This window comes from Thermobia domestica, chromosome 2 (assembly GCF_964235325.1).
Source record: "Thermobia domestica chromosome 2, izTheDome1.hap1.1, whole genome shotgun sequence".
In the NCBI taxonomy this organism is placed as follows: Eukaryota; Metazoa; Arthropoda; class Insecta; order Zygentoma; family Lepismatidae; genus Thermobia; species Thermobia domestica.
The window spans coordinates 332204902-332227870 of NC_137455.1; the positions used below are offsets into that span (position 1 = coordinate 332204902).

The window sequence follows — 22969 nt, forward strand, 5'->3', positions numbered from 1 at the left end:
CTGCTGAAACAAAAACAATTAGGCGCCAATGTTGTTTGATTTCACCGTCGTAGTTTTTGCATTTGTCTTCACACGATCCCTTTAAACTCAATATTCGCACTCTACTAGAACAACTCTCACAATGTTTGGAATACTAGCAAATTTACATATAGATCACAGAACTATGAGAAGTTCATTGTAAAACTAGTAAATTACTTGGTATTACTACAATATAAATACCTATTTTATGCATGTTTTACGTATACATGTTAACTGATAGTTTTGAACCTTATCTGTAGACCAAATCTGTTACCAAATGTACATTATTCTCCTCGCTGGTTAATCCAAAGATCTATTTCTACATTAAACTCAATTACCTATTTATAAATTATAGAAGAAGTAAAACAAAACTTTAGAAATTTGCTTAAGGAATCTGAAATATAATCATATAGATTTGAATTGTTTAGTCACTAATATATTGTGCTAATTAAATTTTAAAAACAAAAACAAAAAGCTAACATTTAAGTACTAGATCATTATTTCAACAGCACGAAGCTTCTCATAGTTCTGTATGGGACCAATTATTATTCTGAGTGAAAATATTCTTCCTTTGCGATGTAGAGCTATCGAGTAAAACGGAGAATTCAAAAATAACATTATTCTTTCGGAAAAATAGTATAAAATACAAAAACAATAATTTTTGTTCTAAAATACTGAAAAAAGACTCACTTAAAAGCCATCGCCCATTTCTTCATAATGTGCTCTCGCTAAACAGCGGGAACATCAAAAACAAGATCAAAAAGTAGTAATACAAAAGCGAATAATTTGCATAAAAAAGCATTAAAATATTTAGGCAGCGTGAAAATATCTAAAAAAGTAAAGTGTTCTTTTGTTGGCAGTTGTTTAATCTTGATGGATATGTTGAGATACTGCGATATCTTATGTCTTGTTCCTGGCTTTATGCTCTATCGAGTCAGAGTAGTGGATATGTGGATGTATGTATCTGTCTCTAAAGAAAGAGTTTATAAAGTATTAGCAGCAACAATGTCATAAGCATATCTACTAGCATTTAGTAGTAGAAAAAAAATAAACAGCACACCACCCCCATGTGCTTTTCCAACAAGGTAAGTGTTTGTTTGTTCACACTGCCAATGTGTTATATAAACCTACATAAGCGTTTTTAATAAATTCATCGAACTACAAAAAAATACTGGACAACGACCCAAATATAAAATAGATATATATATCGTGCCTGTTATGGAGTTATTTTTTGCATGCCTTGTCTCTGGTTACCAACAGTGAGGAAAAACAACTGAAATACCTTTACGTGTAAGCTTTATTCCTGGCAAGGGTGTTAAAGAATCGGCAGCGTAGCCGGAGAGTTAAATCTTTCCGTACTGTAGGAAACGAAATGAGGGCAACATCAGATAAAAAGTGTCATCATTTTTTCTTTGTAAAGTAAAAAGATAAATAAACATAAAAGTATATCTTCGTACAATATATATATATAAATAAATGAATGTATTTGGAAAGGACTAGAATTACCTAACATGAGGATAGGAAGACAGAAATAGAACACACAGATCATAGATCATAGTACATCCGTACTCACGCTGTGCATATTATTGTTTTGTCTTTGGCTGTGGTGTGACGATTTCAAATGAAGGATTCCGACCAAGTTGAATAGTAAATCTTGCACTTGTCCGGCCTAAGGATGAAGGAACACAGGAGGAAGAATAGAAGAGAAAAAAACAAAGAGAATGATCACAGCAAAAGCAAAGAATGAAAAGTAGTGAAATAGAACAGAATAAGAAGTACAAGTAAAACAGAAAAGTCACATTTAACTATTTAACTACTTGACAGACAGCACTGTAATGTATTATGTTATGCATACAATATAGTGTGTAAATGCGTGCGCTATGAAACAGACAAATAAAATAAAATAAAAGCAAATCATAAAACAACAGAATTATGATCTTTGTTTATGAGATGTTAGAGCTTTACATGGAAGTATGATAATTTCCTCTTCGTAAACATGAAAGAAAGATGAGTAATGTTGCTGCTATTTAAGCGAATAGCTGAAAAAGAGAATAAATTAATTATAAATGCAAACTAACTATGTTGTGGGAAGTAAGCAGTGGTAATTTAGTGCTAAGGTGTTAAGTACTGAAAAACTACTACAGAAAAAAATGTTAAGACTGATACGACTACAACGGAGTTTAGATGTACCTACAAGAACAAGACAGTACACACGATGAGACATTTCATCTTCCTTAATGGAGTGAAGAAAGATGTTTAAAATAATGGAAGCGAAGAAAGTAATCTCGTCTCCTCCTAAATACAACTTCTAACATTTTTGAAAAAAAATATATGTTTAACGAGCATTATAGCATTTGAACAAATTGACTCGGTCTCTGTCTTAAAACTCTCTGCCCATGGGCAAAGAAATGGCGAATGAAGATGCTCACATGTAAACTCAAGCATACTGATGGTATTTGCATAGCGTTCTAAGCGAGAAATTAAAAAAAAAAAAAAAAAAAAAAAAAAAAATCAAACTGGGTGGTTTTAGGATTTAATTTAAGTATTTTTCGATTATGATGAATTCAAGTTTCTTTGCTATCCTATCAGAGGTTTCACACACTTATCAATATTTGTGTTCAGAACTTACTTTGTGGAGGGAAAAAAAAAAAAACTACTTTCATATTTGTTCGGAGTACAACAATGGGAATGTAGAGACAATAACCATGTTAGTAACAGAACAAATGCATCTAACAGAAAAACTAAAATCTCCAGTCGATCATTGAACAAACGAGGTCTTCGAAATAATAGCCATATATGGTAATAAATGTATCTGTACCAAGCCTAAAGACGAAGCGTTCTATTTATTTTTTATAAAATCAATAACAAACTAACAATACAGAAGAAACAAACTTTTATTTGAGCAAAAAGTTGCTAAACAAACAGTTTATAAAGTATTAATGCTTTATAAACAGTTTATAAAGTACTGTTTTAAGGAATATTCACTCATGTAACTGTCTTATGAACAAATTATTTATCACTAGGAAATATACTCCAACACTTCTCAAATGCTGACCCTGAATGTTTCCAATCGCACCCAACGATTATGCACCGAAGCTAAGGGAAACGGTGATGATGAGATAGGTGCTAATGGAGGAAGTAAGGTAATGGTAGGATTGCATGGATGGAAAGATTCTTGCTTCAGAAAAAGGAGTGAGAAAATGTTTCGCAACAATTTTAAAAAGCTATAATTTCAATGTACTACAATTCACTTATAATGTGAATTGTAATTATAACGGTGATTCAATGCAAAATGAACGGACCGTATTACAACACTTGAAAAGAAAATGCTACGTAAGCGATTCGAGGAAAGTGATATAAAGTGTACAATTCCTTCTTTAGCAAAAAAACCAGAAATGCTTGGGATTTATTGGCATATTACCTATGATCAAATATTTTAGCGTCCACAGTTTTTGTTTGTTAAAATATATTACTTTTACGACCAACTTTGTTTGGAAGTAATAAAACTTACTTTCAAAAGTAGCTGGATTCTTCTTATTATTATTTAGAACAATACTACATAAGGAATTTAATACACTGATTCCGAAACTAGTTCCTTCAAAAGATTTGAGGAACATCAGCATAAAGTTATTGGTCAGATGTCGAATCCAGTCATAGATATACGTCTAATGTTTCCTCTTACTTGTAACTGCTTAAACATGAGCTTTGAAAAAGCTTTTCCGGGTAACAGGGCCACATAAAGAATAACGTGTTACCATCACGGTAGCAGATACAGACAAGTGGTTTCTCGGAATCGACTTAGCTTTCTACGAATAGTCTCTTTTAATGAGAGGAGGCATGGTGGCTCGGTGGTAGAGCGCTTACCTCCGGTGCGTGGGGTCCCTGGTTCGATCCATGGTCAAGCTAGCTTGTGGTTAAACAACATCGTTCCCTCAGGGTACTCCCGATTCCTCCTAACTTCACTCCACCAATTTTTCCATCATCATTCACTTGATTTAATCATTCGTCTCCCTTAATCTAAAAGGCATAACCGTGAAACGTTCAATTGAAAGATGTATTTATTTTCTCTCTTTTAATGAAATGTTCAGAACTGCGAAATTATTTATATGCCCCTTCCGGGAGGAGGAGCTAAAATCTAATCTCAGAAGTCGTCAAAATGGCACCTATTCTTAAAACAATAAATCGATTCCAAGGAAACCGCTTCTCGCTATTGCTTATCATTTTTGATCTATGTTTATGTAGATCAATATTGAAACCGAAAGTTGTTTCTAGTGCATTTATTTATTTTTAATTTCTTATTTTGTTTTTTAACCTACTAACAATGCCCTACATCTGTAGATTTAGAACATTCTATATTCTAAACTATGTTTATCCGAGCTATTTTGACCCACTTGGTGTCAAAAATTGCATTTACAATTTGATAACCTGCAATTACCCTGTACAGGATAGATGATCTTACACACTTAGAACTGAGAGCTCGGATCTCACTCAATCTTCTAATTTTCACGTAGACAAGAACTTTTTGCAAACTTTTTATATGCCTACGAAACACTATAAATCATCTAATACCTCGGAAGTATAGACACTAAATAATTGCTGGATCTACAATTATGTTTATAGGGTTTACTTTATTCATTATATGTTCCTTTTCTTTATATATATTAGCTTCGTAAAATGGATTATCGTTTTACTTCCAAACAAGATCACCAGTTTTGTTAAATTTTACAACAAATGCCATCAGTAAGCTTCATTTTTAATTTGTTATAAAGAAAAGCCACAACAGCTATTGCAAAAAGAAAAGCGGAAGTTTATAAATGTTACTACTCAGGGATTAACTAACGTCAATAATTTCTGACTTTTGTCGTTCTACTCAGGGATTAACTAACGTGAATAATTTCTGACTTTTGTCGTTCTACTCAGGGATTAACTAACGTCAATAATTTATTGTTTCTATAATAACAAAGATGTTTTCAAAAATTTATCGGAAATAATCGGAATAATCGATCAATAATCGGAAACCCACATTTCCTTTATGGAAAAATAATAGCATATTATTAGAAGAATTTATATGCAAACTCAATGAACGACATTATCATGTAAGTGAAATAAAATATAGCTGTATTTATGATTAAATATTTGGAATTTAAAATTTTTGTTCAATAGCGACTTTATTTGTGATGTAGATCTCACAGTTACATTACATTCAACTGCAAGTATTCCTCGTAGGGATCAAAACCGGTCTTTCACACTGAAGGCGAGCATACTGACCACTCAACCACCCTATTGTATTTATAATTCCCCGTATTCGCTTTGTCTTCAAACTGCAATATACTAGTTTGAATTGAATTGAATTGAAAAAGGCTTTATTCAAGCGGGCTTTGTTTATAGTTTCACTTATATTGATCTTCATCTTGAGAAAGGACCTGATTTATCTCTATTCTATCATCTAGACCGGACGAACGAAATGCTGCATAGCAATAGTTGTAACTTAACATTAAGCAATCCGTGTCTCAGTGGTACATTATTTAATAGTAAACTCTACTGCTATAATACTATGGTATGTTAAGTATTTTGATTATTTAACATACCAGACCACTAATTAAATGAATTTCTTTTCAAAAAGACACATTTTCCACAAAGTAGTGGCAAGAACTTTAAAAAAAAAAAAAAAAAAAAAAAAAAAAAAAAAAAAAAAAACTATTTCACCTACTCCGGTACAGTACTGTTTAAATCAAGTCAAAATAAAGAGTATTCACGAGAGTAATTTTTGATAGCATTAATATTGAAGGAAGATTTTTTCTTTTCTTTTTTTTTTTTTTTAAATCCGTATAATGTTTACATAGTAGCATTTATTCCTCTTATATTCACTTCACACCTATATGCTTTTATATTTTAATTTTTTAAAAGAGTCTGCTTTTATATATATATTTTATAAAAGATTATATATAGGACAGTAGGAAAGTACTGTAGGACAGTAAGTAACCATGAACGATACTGAATTGAAATAGATCCAAGCCAAGTCTGATAGAAACTTTCAGGAAAATTTCATGTACGCGATAGAACTTTCGGTTATATCACATTTGAATTAAAAGTGAAGGGAAATATATGATCTTCAATTTCCACTTGACGAAACAGTACTTGTTTCTGGATTTCCGCTGGGAAGCGCACAGCATTATCAAGGATGAAATGGAAAGAAACATAGGTGAACAGAAGTGGGTACAAGAATATGGAATCGTCCACAAAGCATCACTAAAGTCTAAGAGGGAAAATTGATTTAAAAAAAAAAAAAAAATCAGAATTAGGAAAACAAAGCCGAATCCATCCACATATAGCTTGTTCACCACAAATTTTCACATAGGGAAATCTATATTTTAAATTATATTTTACATGGTTCTAGTTACTTTTGTGGACGATCCCATATTGCACGCACTCCTATTCAATCCTTGTTTATACCTTTTCGTCCTTGATAATTTTGGATGGTTTCCACTGAAAATTAGGATATGATATAGTTTCTGCTAGTGGAAATCAGATGGCACACCCCCGGTTACGTGTACACCAACCTAGTAAATTGGATACCTCATAAACTGAAACAAGACAATGAATTACATGTCATCAGTGCCTCTCGTTTGTTCCATGTGCTAATCTCGCAAAAACTTTTTTTTTTTTTTTTTCGAGTTTTAAAATCGAATGAGAAACGGATACTGTACACGAATTCAAAGCGGTCATATTAGGGTTGACGTCAGGGAAATGGTACACACACATACTAAAAACTATAACTGCATCAAAGATGAGTATTTGGTAGACAGTCTCCGTAATTGTCTGTAGATGTATAAAATATCCAGCTACAGCTTATTACAGATGCACTCCGGCAGAAGCATCTGAAGTGGTGAACAGAAAAAGTATACTGCATATTTAGAATAAAACCCGTCCTTATATGATGTGGGTGACAAATTGAAAATCTTGGTTGGAAATGGTTACTCCTCTTCTGTATTCACTAATTGTCTTACCAAGCAGCTATCACCCTTTCCTTTCCTACCCTTAAATAAGCACAGGAGGAACAAAAGATTCCAAAACATGATCTGGAAAACGAGATTTCTGCCTTCCTCGCCTCCAATGACGCTTATCTACCACCAATGGGCATTGTCATGCTTGTCTCTCATTGGCAGAAAATTGTAGCTGCATATGCAATTAATTCTATAGATAAATCTCCCGTTGTTACTAAGAAGAAAAATCAGTTTCATTTTTACTTTTAAAAACTGTATGACGCTTTCTGGTTGTCGGAGATTATAAAGATACCTGTCGCTAAAAACTTAAAAAAACTCAATACCGGATTTTTTAAAACAGCGTTTTCAAGACTTCTCTAAGAAGTTAATACAGCTTTGTAATGACTTGGATGCTACAGAATGCATGTATAGTTTGCCTTATCTTTGTGAACTCATTTCATTTCTCTTTTGGAAATAATTTTTAAAAAAATGCTCGAATGTACCTTCTGTTAGTTGATTTAACGTTGAATGTCCCCTTTCAGTAGCGACACTGTATGAGACACGAATCTACAATTTAACATGGGATCTGAACCACACGAGCTGCCACTGCGAAACAATCTGGGTCTCCTCGACGAAGGCACGTATGCTAGCTACCCATATAGCTATGGGGAAATGGAATACACCTCCTTCACCCATTACATAGAAGCTATAGTAGGTGAAGTAGCGAGTGTATTTTTTCAATTTTCAAGTTCCAATCTAGCTTCGCGCATCATAGTATGCTGAAGCTGGATCAAAAACACTACTTGGATCTGTATCAGAGACGTTATACTTCTTGCAGAGATTGAAGCTGTGTGCCGAAAACTATCACTGTAACTCTAAGACTATTATACGTAACCCTTACTTGACGACTGCATTCAATACTGACAGTAAGAAGGAACACAATACCGACCAAAATTAAAGGATACTGGCCTAAGTAATTTACTTTCTTATTTATCTTACTTTTCCTTCTTTTTTTTAAATAGATAATAGGTAACCAATATTTGTAACATGAGTACAAAATTCAGACGTACGAGCCACAGGCATTGTAATAATACTTGCCTGCTAGTACCTCTCTCACTGATTTCCGTATCACTTTAACTTGTAATTATTAGTATTCTTATTGCCTGTTATTTATATCCATATAATGTTAACACTATTTAATTCTTTTGGCAATTTCTATGGAACTTAAAACTTCGTAAAATAACGTTAGTCTGATAGGACTCCAAAAAAAAAAAATATATGAACTGTCTTAGTAGCATGCACTGGTGTTCTGGTATTATAAACAGCAGTGTATGACAAAAAACACAAACGAGGAACTTTACTACTGGCTGCACAGAATAAGACAACATACAGATAAAGACACGATAGACGAACAAGAAAAATAAAGCTCGAGAATTTTTCGTCAATATTTACAAGTAGGGTATAACTAATTTTACTCATTAGACAGGTCACAGTAACCATCCAACACAAACAATACGTTGAAATAGTTTAGCCAGGCATTCTTGCTGGGTCTTCTCTTGTGCTTGAGCTAGAATATATTCTGCGAAAGTAAAACACGTATTTACTGCAAAAAGTTATATACAATTAATATATCTATATTCAAATATATTTACATAAATTTGAACTTCGAAGCAACAGCTTATGAAATCAATGATGATAGAAGGCATAATTTTGTAAATAGTATATAAAAAATTATAAGAAAAAGATTTAAAAGCGATTTCAATAAAATTTAGTATCTGTGATCGCTGAATAGTATAACAATATTATAAGGAGAAATTACCGAAAGTAGTCAATAATTTACATCATACGCCATGAACTTTTGTGAGGAAAGTAAGTTTGGCAATCTCACTACATGAAAAAATAAATAAATGTAATAACTGGTAGGCAATTCAAAACAACTCTCGATTATTTCTCAAGCAGTAGCGAGAATCCAAGTATCGCCTGTAGTCATCGTTTGTGTTTGCATATTCGCAAGTATGTGAAATCTACACGCCTTTTTTTCTAAGAAGCTGAAGTTAAGCAATTAGGTCACCCATACATCCAAATGAAGAAAAAAAAGTTTAACTCATTTAAATAAGAAATGAACAAATCAACATATTTTGCTTCGTTCATGCAGCAAAATTAAGAAACGACTGAATCACATTTTCCTTTCTTCCCAGTCACTCCATTCCATTATTTTTGAAAGTTTCTGTTCAAGGAAAATATCAAAAATAAAATTTCTATTCATCCTTTACAGGATTCAATTCTTATCTACAAGTTTATTTTTAATCTATGATATTATAATCAGTGTGTCATCGAATGGTATGATTGAGAAAAATACTGATTTAAGAGTTCTGCTAGTGTCCGAAGCTGGTATATCAACTAGCTGGTATATCCTAGATATCACATGAAGTACATGAGATATGCAAGGTTTTCCACGGGAAATAAAATTGGAAAGGAATCGCATTCCGTCACAAAGTTAATATGGACTACTTCTTGCTTTACCTGCGTATTGACTCAACTGTCACACAGGAGCTTTGAAACGTCAATTCCAACAGAATTTGTGATCAGCGTAATAACGTTTTACTAAATCACACACATAAAACTAGTTAAAAAAAAAAAAATCAAGTGGATTCGAACCTGGTACTTAGACGGTCAAAACTCTAAGCCACTATTCCATGAATCCAAATGATGATCTCTCAAACTGAGTAATACCTAACATCACACGGAATAATTTTATAAAATGTTTGTTTTTGTATATATATATATATATATATATATATATATATATATATATATATATATATATATATATATATATATATATATATATATATATATTACACTATGATATTGGAATATATTTATTTACTTATATCCGTCCATTTTGAAAGCCAGACAAATTACCACAATACAATTTTCACTTTACGTCTAATAAGATGATGAGTTTTATTGAAATCGCTTTTATGTATTTTTCGTAGAGATTTCGCGCATCCAATTATATGACCTAAACTTTATTATGATTTACTACCTTGGTTTCTCTTCTTAACTTACATATACATACATTTAATTAAATTCTGATTTTAAAATTATTGTAAACATTAAACAAATTTCGAGTATTAAAATCTATACAGTTTCTTGGTTAAACGTCATAGAATCTGAATGAAAATAATTTTCAATTTGAAGGGATTTCAGATATTGTTAGGGAGTGGGAAGTCCGTCAACTTTCAAGACACATGATTCCATATATTTATATTCAATTAAACATGTATGAGAATTAATTTAAAACGTAAAAGAAATGGTAGACGTTTGAAATAATAATTCCGTGCTCACAGAAAAAAAATAATAATGAAAATGTAAAGACGAAAGAAAATTATTACATATTTCCAAGGAAAAGGGGTCTACATTTGTTGCTTCCGAGGTGATGGAATCTTTACACATAAACAGTAGACAGAAAACGCGGTACTACAATTTCTAAACATTCCTTATATATCTTTGTAAGTTAATTTTTGTTTGATTTTCCTGTTACAGGAATAATTCCAAAAGAACACGCACGATTCCGAATTCATTAAGTATAGAGCTTGCTTTCTTTTTTTTTAAAAAAAAATATATATATAATAATAAAATTTTAAAAAATGGTTACAAAAATTTTACTACAAAATCTATCATAAGACTAGTTAATATACTTAACATACCGAAGGAGTACATTTAAATACACTGCCTATAAACCTTATTATCTGATACTCTATCTTGCTCTACACAATGGGGTAACAAAAAGAAATAAGAACTACCTATTTATAGAAAACATTAACGAGCTTTCACAGTAGATCATTTTCATTTGATAAGCTATGAATTTTAGTATTCTCCTACGCTAAATTGCCAATCGGAAACAGCAAATTCAGTTACATGGCATTATGACGGAAATGGGCCCAAATTTGTTTCTCACTTCTTTAATAATATCTTTCCTTCTGTCTACATATTAACTTGATTTCGACACTGGTATCTATTCACTGTTGTCAATTTTTGAAATCAGAATTGCACCATACTTTCATTCTTGATACACACCTGCTGCTGCTTCAAGTTCTTCAATCACATCACGATATAATATATATTCAACAGTTTTACATAAATTCAAAATGTGTCACCAAATCAAATATTACACACATCATCATAGTAGAATGATTTCTTAACTCACAGGGGAATTATTTGAAAGACTTCTATAGATGACTGACTTCATCGAACAGTAATATTCAATCCTGTTTAAAAATTATAATAACGAAACACCAACACCTTCCTTCTTTCACAAGATCAGTATCCATATTCGAAGGTAGGAAAATATGGACAACGGTGAAATTTCCTACCTCTATCTTTCTTGTGTCACTGTAGTATTATGCACAAAGATACTGCATCTAAGAATATGAGATTATTATGAGTAATAGTAGTGACCAGTACTTTTGAACAGAACCGTACTTATTCCACAAAGCATCTGATGAATTTTCCTTAAATACAAAGCAAAGCTGTAAGGAAGGTATTATAAACAAGTTAAACTTAATTAGATACTTACTCCTGTCAAGATTGCGCTGCAGATGTGTGGCAATCCTGTGTCGTGCATCGTTGTATTCTAAATGCAACCCAAGTCTTAGTATTGTTGGATTTTGTTCTATGAGGCCTGTAATGTCCATTTCTATTTTATTACCCAACACCTGTGACCTCTAATATGAAGAAAAATAAAAATTAATTAGTGCAATCCGTAATAAAATTTGCATATAACTAATAACACCAAATATCTAACATTTCCATATTAGGATACCCCAGATTTTGTTTTATCGAAAAATTAAATTATGTTTTAATTCCTAGTAAATTAGTTTAAAAATAAAATTATACAGATAAACCTCAAGTTTAGAAAATTTAGCATTTTTGAGTTATAGGCTATTTCAGATTCATGTACTTGGCGGACATTATGAAAGAACAAGATAAATTTGCCTTTTCTAATTTGGACACAAATTTCTAAATCTGTTGGATCTGGATATAATCCTTACTTTGTCAGATTTCACATCTAAACTATTACACAGTATGTAAGGTATATGTACATCCTTTTTAATCTTATTCACAACACCCAAATTTTCATTTCCTGTTGACTACATTCGTTTAACCTTGCTATAGCAGGTGAAACAAAGAACTACAGCTTTACAAATTAGAAGATGTAAAATTATGTTATTTTTATTGTATTTCAGTATTTTAAAAGGGAATCGTAGCTTATACTATTTATGTTTATTATAATAATTCGCTCAAGTATAACGAAAAATCAAAGATGTCAATATGAATCGCATCATGCGATATAGGCAGCTACGGAGGAAGCAATTATTGTTACAAGTTTAGTCTAAAACGCTCCTCCTCACATTCACTTGAGGACATCATAGTTGAATCTGTTCCATTTCCGATCACTTTTAAGTTGGTCTCTGTGATATGTCTATGGAATCACTGCCAATGACTGTAATTGTTCATACCTACTAAACTCAGCGGACATACTGTATATCGGATATTTGGTCAAATTCTTCGAAAATTACACCAAGTAAATAGATTCATTGAAATTTAACTGTCCACTATCTATCTGTGCGTATTATGTTTTTTGTGTTACTGAAAACACTGATTACCAAACAACACTCAATATTAGACGTTTACTTACGTTTTCACGTCGAAGATTCAATGAAATGAGACACTTTTTTATGTTACATTATGTATTATATAAGCTACCTGGCGATAGTTTTGGTGGTTGACTCTTCAGTTTCGCCTGTAATGTTACGTTGCAATAAAACGAAAAACTAAAAGCTTTATCACTCTCTGATGAAGTTAATGTGTAAGCCACTGGAACGAGCTTCACTAGATTATATTAATTAAAATAACCAAAATTACAATAAAATTAAATGTATATTAAGTAGAATCGGTGGTTGAAGTAATATATATTCTATTTTCACCGCAGGATTTTACTATACTTATATCATACGATATTATCACTAGATGATTACATATTAACAGATACCGGATATTAGGCAAAATGCCTAGTTCTGCATGTTAGAGATTTCATAGCGCTAAATGTGCTCAAGTTCATTCACGGATTTTTAGCTTATATTTCAAAATTTATTTTGCGTATTTCGCTCTACTGTATTAATGCTTAAAGCCAAATATTGTCTATTCTTTGCATTTCCTTAAAATCAAGGACTTCATTAGTATAAGTTCACCTCTCTGGTGCACGGGGTCCCGGGTTCAAACCCTGCTCCCGCCAAGTGAACTTTGTGGTGGACAAACACCATGTGCGTGGGTTTCCTCGGGGTTCTACCGTTTCGTCCCACTTTCTTCATTCCACCATTTTACTCATTTCTCATCATCACCGTCTCCTTTAGCCTAGCCGGCATAACCATGGGACGTAAAACTCGAAGATTTCGTTTCATTTCATTAGTATAACTACGTACATAGATCTTTCTATTAGTTTCAAGAAGTTATACATACATATAGAGATATTTATGAATTTAATGGAAAGATCCGGAGTTGGAAACAGGCCAGATATCAGGGTCGGCAACGGTCAAGTAACGACCACAGTGCCGGGATGTTTCTAAAAATATCGTAAACGACCAACATTAGTGTCCAATCCGTAGTTTTCGTGGTTGTTGAGATGAATAGTGACAGTTCCTATACACTTAAGTCCAACTTCAGTCCCCATCAGCAAGGGGGTAAGAAAAGGTGAGAAATGGAAGTATGAAGGGGTGACATCATGGATTTTTATCCTCACGCTTTCATTGAGCTGCATATGCTACGGGGGAAGACGATTCAAGTACTTTCCAAAAACCTTATCTTCTCGTGCAAAGAAATGACATTCGCTAGCATACAAATATGAACAATTGTTAGTGTTTTTATCTTAGGCCTTAAAGTTCAAAAATCCAGAATAACAATGACAGTAAAAAAAAGCAAATAATAATTATTTCTATTTCTTGGATATATTTATTCAAATAATAACGAAAGTATCTTTTTACGAGAACGATGGGAATACAATATTATACGAGGAGCAGTCAAAAAGTCCCCGGAATGCTGTTGTAGTTTTGGCATTTATGATGCAATCACAGTGAATCCTGTACAGTACAGCCCTTAGGTTGCCTAATTATGAAATTGACAAGTATGAACAGCTCATAACAGGCAGTGTACGAGTAGTGTAGCTGAAACGGAGGAGTGTGTAGTGATCAGTCGGCGCAATTTCATAGATCGAGCAACGCGCAGATATCAATTCATGTGCAAATTGGGGAAACTCTGATTCAGAGAGTTTGACAGCCTTAAAAACAATTTAGAACCATAGGATGTTTGGCTCTTTCCAAAGCAAAAATGGCTTTTTCCGTTTCGCCCAGACAGACAGAGAGAGAGAGAGAGAGAGAAAGAAAGAACGAAAGAAAGAACGAACGAAAGAAAGAAAGAAAGAACGAAAGAAAGAAAGAAAGAAAGAAAGAAAGAAAGAAGCATATATTACCCGCATCGCTGGGTTGAAATGAAAATTTAAATGCACAACTCCGTATCTCATGTGTTTAGTACCCGTGAAATATGCTGTTTTCGTTTTTACTGGCATCGATTTAAACGGCACCGGAAAGATCATTGACCATCTCGACGACCCCGAAAACCACGGATTCGATACTAATATTGGTCATTTTCGATTATTTTATTATCTCCCCCTCTCCCAAGTTGCGGTGCTGAATTTGGTTTTAAACTGGATCGGAAGTGTCACCGGTCATCTCAGCGATCTCAGAAACTATGGATTCGACACTAATATGGGTTATTTTTTTGATCTGTTTTATGTATTTCACTTTCCCCCTACCCCAAGTTATGGGGTTGAATTTGACTTTAAACGAGATTGAAAGTATCACTGTTCATCTAAGCGACCCAGAAAACTATAAATTCGACACTGATAGTGGCCATTTTTCGATCATTTTAATACATCTCTTTCTCCCCTTCCCCAAGTGGCGGGGCTGATTTTGTATTTAAACCGGATCGGAAATGTCACTGTTAATCTAAATGATCCCGAAAACTATGGATTAGACACTAATATTGGTCATTTTCGATAATTATTATATATAGCTCCCCCTCCCCCTTCTGCACGCTGCGGCACACGGCATCTGAATTGTCATTGTTAATCTCAACTACTACTACAACTATGGATTAGACACTAGTCATTTTCGATCATTTTTAAATGTTTATCCCCCTCCCCAACAATCAGAGCTGAACTTGGATTGAAACAGCATCAGAAGTGTCACTGTTTCTCTCATCGACCCCGAAAACTATGGATTTAACACTAATATCGGTCATTTTTGATCATTTTTAAATTTCTCTCCTCCTCCCCTTCTCCTACGTTGCATCGTCAAAGTGAATAGCCTGCTCCTAAACTCATGTATGTTGAAAATTTCATTGAGATTGGTTGGGTGGTTCAAAAGTTTATTTATATGTCTCCCTCCCCTCTGCCAACCCTAGGATCTACCGTTAAATTGAAATTACAAATACGTTTTCAGATCCGAACCTCATGTAACTTGAAAATTTGATTGAGATCGGTCATATACTTCAAGAGTTATTATGTTAGAAAAATAGTCACTTTTAGTCTCATATAAATTGATTTTTATATATCTCCCCCTCCTTCTCCTCCCCTACGTTGCTCCGTCAAACTTAAATGATAAAAACGATCCCAGGCTTGAACCTCATCTATGTTGAAAATTTGATCAAGATCGGTCGAGTGGTTCAGAAGTTTATATTAAGTTTCATTTATATTTTTATAGCCCCTCCCCCACCCGTCAGTTCTACCATCAAAGTGAATAGCCTAAAACCAGCCCAGCCTCAAACCTCATCCATGTCACAAATTTGATCGAGATCGGCTGGGAGGTTCAGGAGATTTAGAGTCACAAACATAGTGATTTTCAATTTTATATATATATATATATATATATATATATATATATATATATATATATATATATATATATATATATATATATATATATAGATAGATAGATAGATAGATAGATAGATAGATATCGGGAACTTTTTGAGTGTCTCTCGTATGTATATCCGCTCACTCTTTTTGGCTAGCTTGAAGCAAATCCATGGGATTTTTTTCTTTCTTGTAGTGCGTTCGATCATTGTTCAATGAATAATACTGAGAGAAGATTGTATATTTGATCCACATAGGTAATAAATTGTTAGAAAGCCATTTAATCAATTGCGAAAGTTATTTTACGACGGCCACATAACATATAGTGTGATTTATGAGCTTATTTAAGTTTGCTATATAACTTATATTTCAAATACGAAAGAAATCTAAACATTAGGTTGAAGGAACATACTAGAGATTCAAAAATAGAGAATCAAGAATCCAGCTTCTAGCCTTTCGAAGTATTCTAACAAAAAAAAAAAAAATCTCATGATATAATGGATGTCAAAGTGCTGCATAAAGCTTATAAGAATTAAAAATGTACAATTAAATATAGATAATTAAATCGGCAATAACTTGATAAGACATTTACCGAATTTGTCTACGAAAAAAAAGGCCTTAGTGAAATAATCTATTGTGGTATAGACGAAAAAAATAATATTCCACACACTTTAATAGACTCTGAAAAAGCTCTAGAAAAGCTAGTGTAAGCAGTTTGGACAATTTTATCGATTGTCTCTACCATGCATTCTTTGATTTTACTTTCATTTTGCCCATCTTTATACCTTTGAGAAAGAATCATGTTTTGTTCGAACTAATCCAACGTTGAGTACTTTTATTATTGTTATTTTAATTATTATCATTATTGTAAGATGTTTATGTAATTTGAATTGCACAGTTTCTTACCTGATTTGATGCCCTGAATTCTTCAATTGACTTCGTTGCGAGTAAAGACTGTATCAATTTGACTATAACAGGGGGACTAATGAAGTTGGTTTCTAAGCTAGAAAGAAAGAAAAAAGAGAGAAAGATTAGTATAATACAAGTATTTACCTAATAATACTTTAAAAATTCACAAGCCAATCGCTATATGGTTATGTGCTATGCTTTAAATAAAGCGAACATGTTACAATTCAATATGTGATTGGTCTAGAAGTTTTTCCTTTGGTTGATTTGTTCCGAACATAACTGTCATTAAAAGATATCTAACTCCTTCATTGATATGAATAAGATAGCCTAAACCAGTGGTTCCCAACCGATGTGTCACGCAATCCACAGGGTGTGTCGCGAAATTTCAGAATTTGAAAATCATGAAGTTAAAATCAATTCTCAAACAGAGTGTATCAGTCAACACTCCTACAGCAGTAACATCCTCAGTACCACATAGAGCCACTATTCTGTAGAAATTTACAGACTTGAATCAAACAAGTGTGTAGCGTTGTCGTGAGCGTTCAGTAAGGTGTGTCAGTCAAAAAAGGTTGGGAACCTTTGGCCTAGACAATAAAATATCATCGCATTATAAAGATTCGAAAGACATTTTAGGTGAGTGTTAACGTTTGATTCTTTATTCAATACGTGTCAAATATATACAGTTTCTTATAACAGACCTGATTATCTTACAAGGTAATCAAAAAAGTTCTTGCTGCTTTTGATGTCCCACTAATCATGCACTGAGAAAGAAACGAAATGACGTACGTTTCTGCCAAGAATCGGAAATTAATCTAACCACCGACCTTCAGTAATACAGGTACGTTGTGCAAATACAGCAATCATAGCTCGTCCAGTGTCGAAAAGAAATGGAGGTGATGAAGCAGCTTGTTCGCGTGTGTTTAATCTATGACTTTAAAGTGGGCCTGTAAGATGCTGCGTCAAGTCTCCGCACATGCCAGGTATTTGGAGAGAATGCTGTGAACGAACGCACAGCCAGGAATTGGTTCCAAATATTCCGTTCGGGAGATGCGAGTCTTTCAGATGAATGTCACAGTGGACGTCCATATGTGTTGGATGACGAGACCCCGAAAACAGCCATCGAGAAGGACAGAGGTCTAACATGTGATGAATTTGAAGAAAGGCTTCTTGTTTCCGCTGAAACAGTTAGACTGCACCTACATGGGATAGGGAAGTCATACAAGAACTGGTTCCCCACACACTGTCAGGTGCCAATAAGCAACAACGAATGACAGCGTATTTGTCTTTGCTCACTTGGCCCCTGAATACATCCATATTTGATAACTTGCTCACTGGTAACGAAATGCGAATCCTCTATGACACTCCCCAGCGTATCAGACATTGGTTGTCGACTCGTGACCCTGTTCCTCACACAAGACCATCTCTGCACCCCACGAAAGATTATGCTCTCTGTATAGCAGCACTGTCAGCAAATGATGCATTACAACTTCTTCCACCTGGTTAGACCATCATTGCTGACCTCTACTCTCAGCAACTACAAAGGGTGTACCGTGCAATGCAGCAGAAGGAGGCAGCACTGGTGAATCGTATGATGTGCTGTTCCTGCTCGAGAATGCGAAGCACATCTGACAAAGAGGATCCGAGAGACCCTTGAGCAACTTGGATGCAAGGCACTGTGCATCATATCCACCGGAGCTTGCGCCAACCGATTACTACCTGTTCCATTCTCTCGTCCGTGGAAGATCCTTCGCGATTGAGGGATACATACGTAACGCACTCACGGATTGTTTGCATTCACAACTGTCGAATTTTATCACCAGGGTATTGTGCAGCTGCAGAAACGTTGGCAAAAGGTGTTGGATTATGACGGAGATTATTCGAAACCTAAAGGTACGTACTATCCACTGTATTGCTTTGTTTAGCACTGCTCTAGAACAGCAGGAACTTTTTCTGATTTTACTTTCACGCGAAATGGTATGTAATTTGCATTTACGGCAATTTGCTTTCCCTTATGTCATTTATTGAATTGCAAAATTATCGCTGATTTTCTTCCAGCGTTTACAAAACAAAGGATTATAAACACAGGACAATATTGGATAAAATGTGTATGGAAAAAAGGGCACGTCCTATTTCCGAATACCACGACACAACATTTTACTATCACGGACACACACTCTTACGTGCAGTATGTATTCAAAAGCCCAAATGCTTTTTGAAACTTCGGAATTAATCAGCCAATTCGCATACATTTTCGTTCATGTAAATAGAACATCATTATCTTTAGGTCAAAGAAATTTAAATCCAAATTGATAACCTTATTCCACAGTTATTCGAAAAATACTTTTGTTTTCGGTTGTACACATGTATTTTCCTTATGAGGATGAGACCACAGAAGAATAGTCTAGGCATCGGGGCTTAAAAATTGAGTTTTAAGGGCAAATCCTGTAACAATTTCGCATTCGATATTTTCTTAATATATACCCATCACTGATCACAAAAATGTCGGATACCAGAAAAAATACCCAAGGAGAGGGGAGGGGAAAAAGCCGAAATTTTAGCCATTTCTATTATTCACTATTTCTCCGTAACCATTGGACCTAGAACATCCAAACTTTTTTCTTTTTTCATTTTGTGTGTCTAGTTGTCTTCTACAATTTAATTCTAGTGTACTTTTGAGCTAAATATAATGATTTTCTTGTTATTTTCATTTTTACTCAGTATTGGTTGCGCGTGACGTCAGTCTTTTAGCCACAGTTTCTTTACAAGATCGAATTCGGAAAAATGTTTCCTCTAAAAGTTTTTGGTCATTTTATGCTCTTTCAAAAAATGAATACTTATATTAGTGTAGGACTAATAGTGCCTGAGTTATAAGCGACTTTATTCTGTCGTGTGCGAAACTGATCACGGCGTGGCCCAAGAGTTACCTTTCCACAAACGGTAGATACTAGCAGCTGATGATGATTAATATATATATAATCTTGTCTGCCTGCAATTATATAATCCTGATGATTAAGTCTGTCTATAATCTAATTAAAAATATCCATTTTTAATATCAACTGAGGGGTTTTTCGGAAAATAACCCTTGTAAAAACAAAATTTCTCTGAAGAATGAAAAGAGAGCTTTCTCTAGTACACAGTATGAAAAACTCTACAAATCTGTTTCTTTATATGTTTCCCTGATACCTTCTAAAACATGCACAAACTTGCAGCTTTCTACTCATTTTTCTGAAAGAAAAAAAAATGTCTTGTTTCGACAAGGGTTCTTTTTGCTACAAGTCCTCTGATTTATGTACTGCATTGGTACTGAGCGAAATAGAGCAGGAACCAGATTTCAAAACTGCCTTTAAGAGAGAATCATGAACAATTTTCCATCCACGTTTTTTATATATTACCACCTTTCCCTCTTAATACTTACTGTAACAAGAACAAGAACAAAAAAATAAGATATGCCTAACACATTTTATAAATGATCAGTTTTTAAACTGTTAAATCTTACTTACAGAAGAAGTACTTGCCTATTATTAAGATTGTGTACAGTTGGTATAATGCAATAAATCTATAATAAGAAACGTAATAGAAGGAAACCATATGCTTAAGAAATCTTCTCACAAGAGAACAAATTATTTGATTTCTAGAATTAGTTCTTAATAATGTTATGCCACTCTTGTATAATAAACCGATAAAGAAATTTGTAATGTCTTCAATGCATCATTCAGTCTTCATCACTCTGTTCATTAACTGAAATTGAATTTTTATACTTTTTCGGGCAACTACACATTGGAATGCACAAGAAACCGCGATTCTTACATTTGCAATTCAAACTTACACACTCATGGTTCTGACAGCTACAGATAATAATCTCTAAGGGAAGGAAATATCTTCGAGTGTTTTCAAAACTGCTCTTAGAATTTGGTCCCCAAGTACCATCGATCTCACACTTGCCAGCGTTTCCCAAGTTGCTGTTTGGTAATGAGATCTCTTTATATGTTGTTTCAGAGCATCACTAATTGGAGATAATCCCTCCATGCCTCGTACTTTCCTTAGGACAGATTCCTTTATCAACAAGCGCTATTGAATCTGCAGAACTTTTTTTTTTATATATATATATATATATATATATATATATATATATATATATATATATATATATATATATATATATATATATATATATATATATATATATATATATACACAAAGCTCCTCAAGGTTAATTCAAAGATCTGTGATGAAGCTAGGCTCCTACTTTTAGGAAAATGCAGCCTGCAGAAATTACCTGCAACTAGTGATGCTCTGAAACAACATATAAAGAGATCCCATTACCAAACAGCAACTTGGGAAATGCTGATAAGTGTGAGATTGCTCTACCAAGGCCAGAAGACTCCGAATGGTACTTGGAATACGAAAGAAGCCAGTTTTGAAAACGCTGGAAAATATTCCCAAGGCTTGTTCAGAGATTACCATGTGTAGCTGTCAGAAACTTGAGTAAGTAAGTTTGAAATGCAAATGTAAGAATCGCGGTTTCTTGTGCACTCTAATGTATAGTTGTCCGAGCGAGTATAGAATTTCAATATCAGTTAATGAACAGAATGATGAAGAAGAGTGAATGATGCATTAAAGACAACACAAATTTCTTTATCTTTTTCGAGATATATAGGTAACCAAGAAAGTTCTGTCGTTTTTTTGCGGAGATCTGTGTTCAATTGGCTTTCACACCGTGAGTTGAATGCAAATGGAGATAAAGAAAAGGTCAGTTGTTGATGTGGGTGTATCCAGTATACTACCTGGTTATGGCAGTTTAGTTACACCGTGAACTTCCGTAAGGACAGAGTGAATATGGAACCACAGAGCTTCATAATAGTATATGCTGTACGGGTTCAAACTGGGATTAAACTCTGCTGCAGCGGGGTGGAAGATATGCCAGGCATTTGGTGAGGGTGTCGTGACTACACGAACAGTGCAGTGGTGGTTTAACAAGTTTAAGGACGGTGACGAAACACTCGAAGACACATGTACAGAATGAAGATCTTCAGGCAGCAATTGGAGGCAACAGTGTCCAGACATGTGAGGAACTGGGACTACAATTCAGTGTCTATGGAAAAACCATTCGGCAGCACCTCCATCAACTTGGAAAATACTACAAGTTGGGTCGATGGGTCCCACATCATTTGACTCCGGGTCAGAAGGTAACGCTGGCAGACACTTGTGTTTCTTTGCTGTCTCGTCTGAGGAAGGAGCGATTTCTGGACAGGGTGCTGACATGTGTGATGAGAAGTGTGTGCTGTACGAAGCTCTACGGTGCCGTCATTATTGGTTAGCATTCCATGAACCGGTTCCAAAACAGCCGAAACCAGCACTGCACTAGAAGAAGAAGGTCCTCCTGTGTGATTCGTAAACTGTTTACAGCATTGTACATCGGGAACTGCTATCAGCTGGTCAGAGCATCTATGCGACTGTATACTGTCAGTAGTTGAGCCGTGTTCAAGAAAAACTCAAAACTCTGGAACCAGCACTTCTGAATCGCAAAGGGGTCCTCCTGTTACAGGACAACACTAAGCCCTACGTGGCTAGGATGACCCAGGATACGATTCTACGCCTTGGATGGAAAACACTTGCATCCGCCATGCTCCCCAGACATTGCACCGTCCAATTATCACCTGTTCCGTTCCTTGGACAATGACCTTAGAGGACACCAGTTCAAATCCCTAGTAGTGGTGCAAAATGCACTTGATACATTCTTCGCTTCACGGCCCACCAAGTACTACCGCGATGAAATCCATGGCCTTCCAGAAAGTTGGCAGCAGGTCGTCGATGTTAATGGGGACTAGTTTTCATCTTCCAAATACGTCTAAGGTGACATATCGATGTTCGAAAGTAGTAGGTGAAAAAGCGACAAAACTTTCATGGTTACCCTTATAAAAGAGTAGCACAACATTATTGAGAACTAATTCTAGAAATCAAATAATTTGTTCTCTTGTGTAGAGATTTCTTAAGCATATGGTTTCCTTCTATTGCGTTTTTTACTATAGATTTATTGCATTATACCAACTGTACACAATCTTAATAATAGGCAAGTACTTCTTCT

General features: G+C 34.3%; 1 protein-coding gene across 12 annotated transcripts in view; it reads right to left on the minus strand.

Moving 5' to 3' along the window:
* tmod (tropomodulin) overlaps positions 1-22969 on the minus strand; it is a 190578-nt gene that overhangs the window by 24646 nt on the left and 142963 nt on the right. For 6 of the 12 annotated variants that reach the window (XM_081749119.1, XM_081749126.1, XM_081749124.1 and 3 more), the window contains exons 7-8: positions 16882-16978; positions 11584-11731 (exon numbers count right to left, since the gene is read on the minus strand). In XM_081749119.1, the coding sequence (XP_081605245.1) occupies positions 11584-11731; positions 16882-16978 (245 nt within the window). Of the gene's footprint in view, positions 1-1300; positions 1377-1591; positions 1688-11583; positions 11732-16881; positions 16979-22969 lie in introns of those variants that run through there. The other 6 variants (XM_081749118.1, XM_081749122.1, XM_081749129.1 and 3 more) reach the window with 2 other exon arrangements.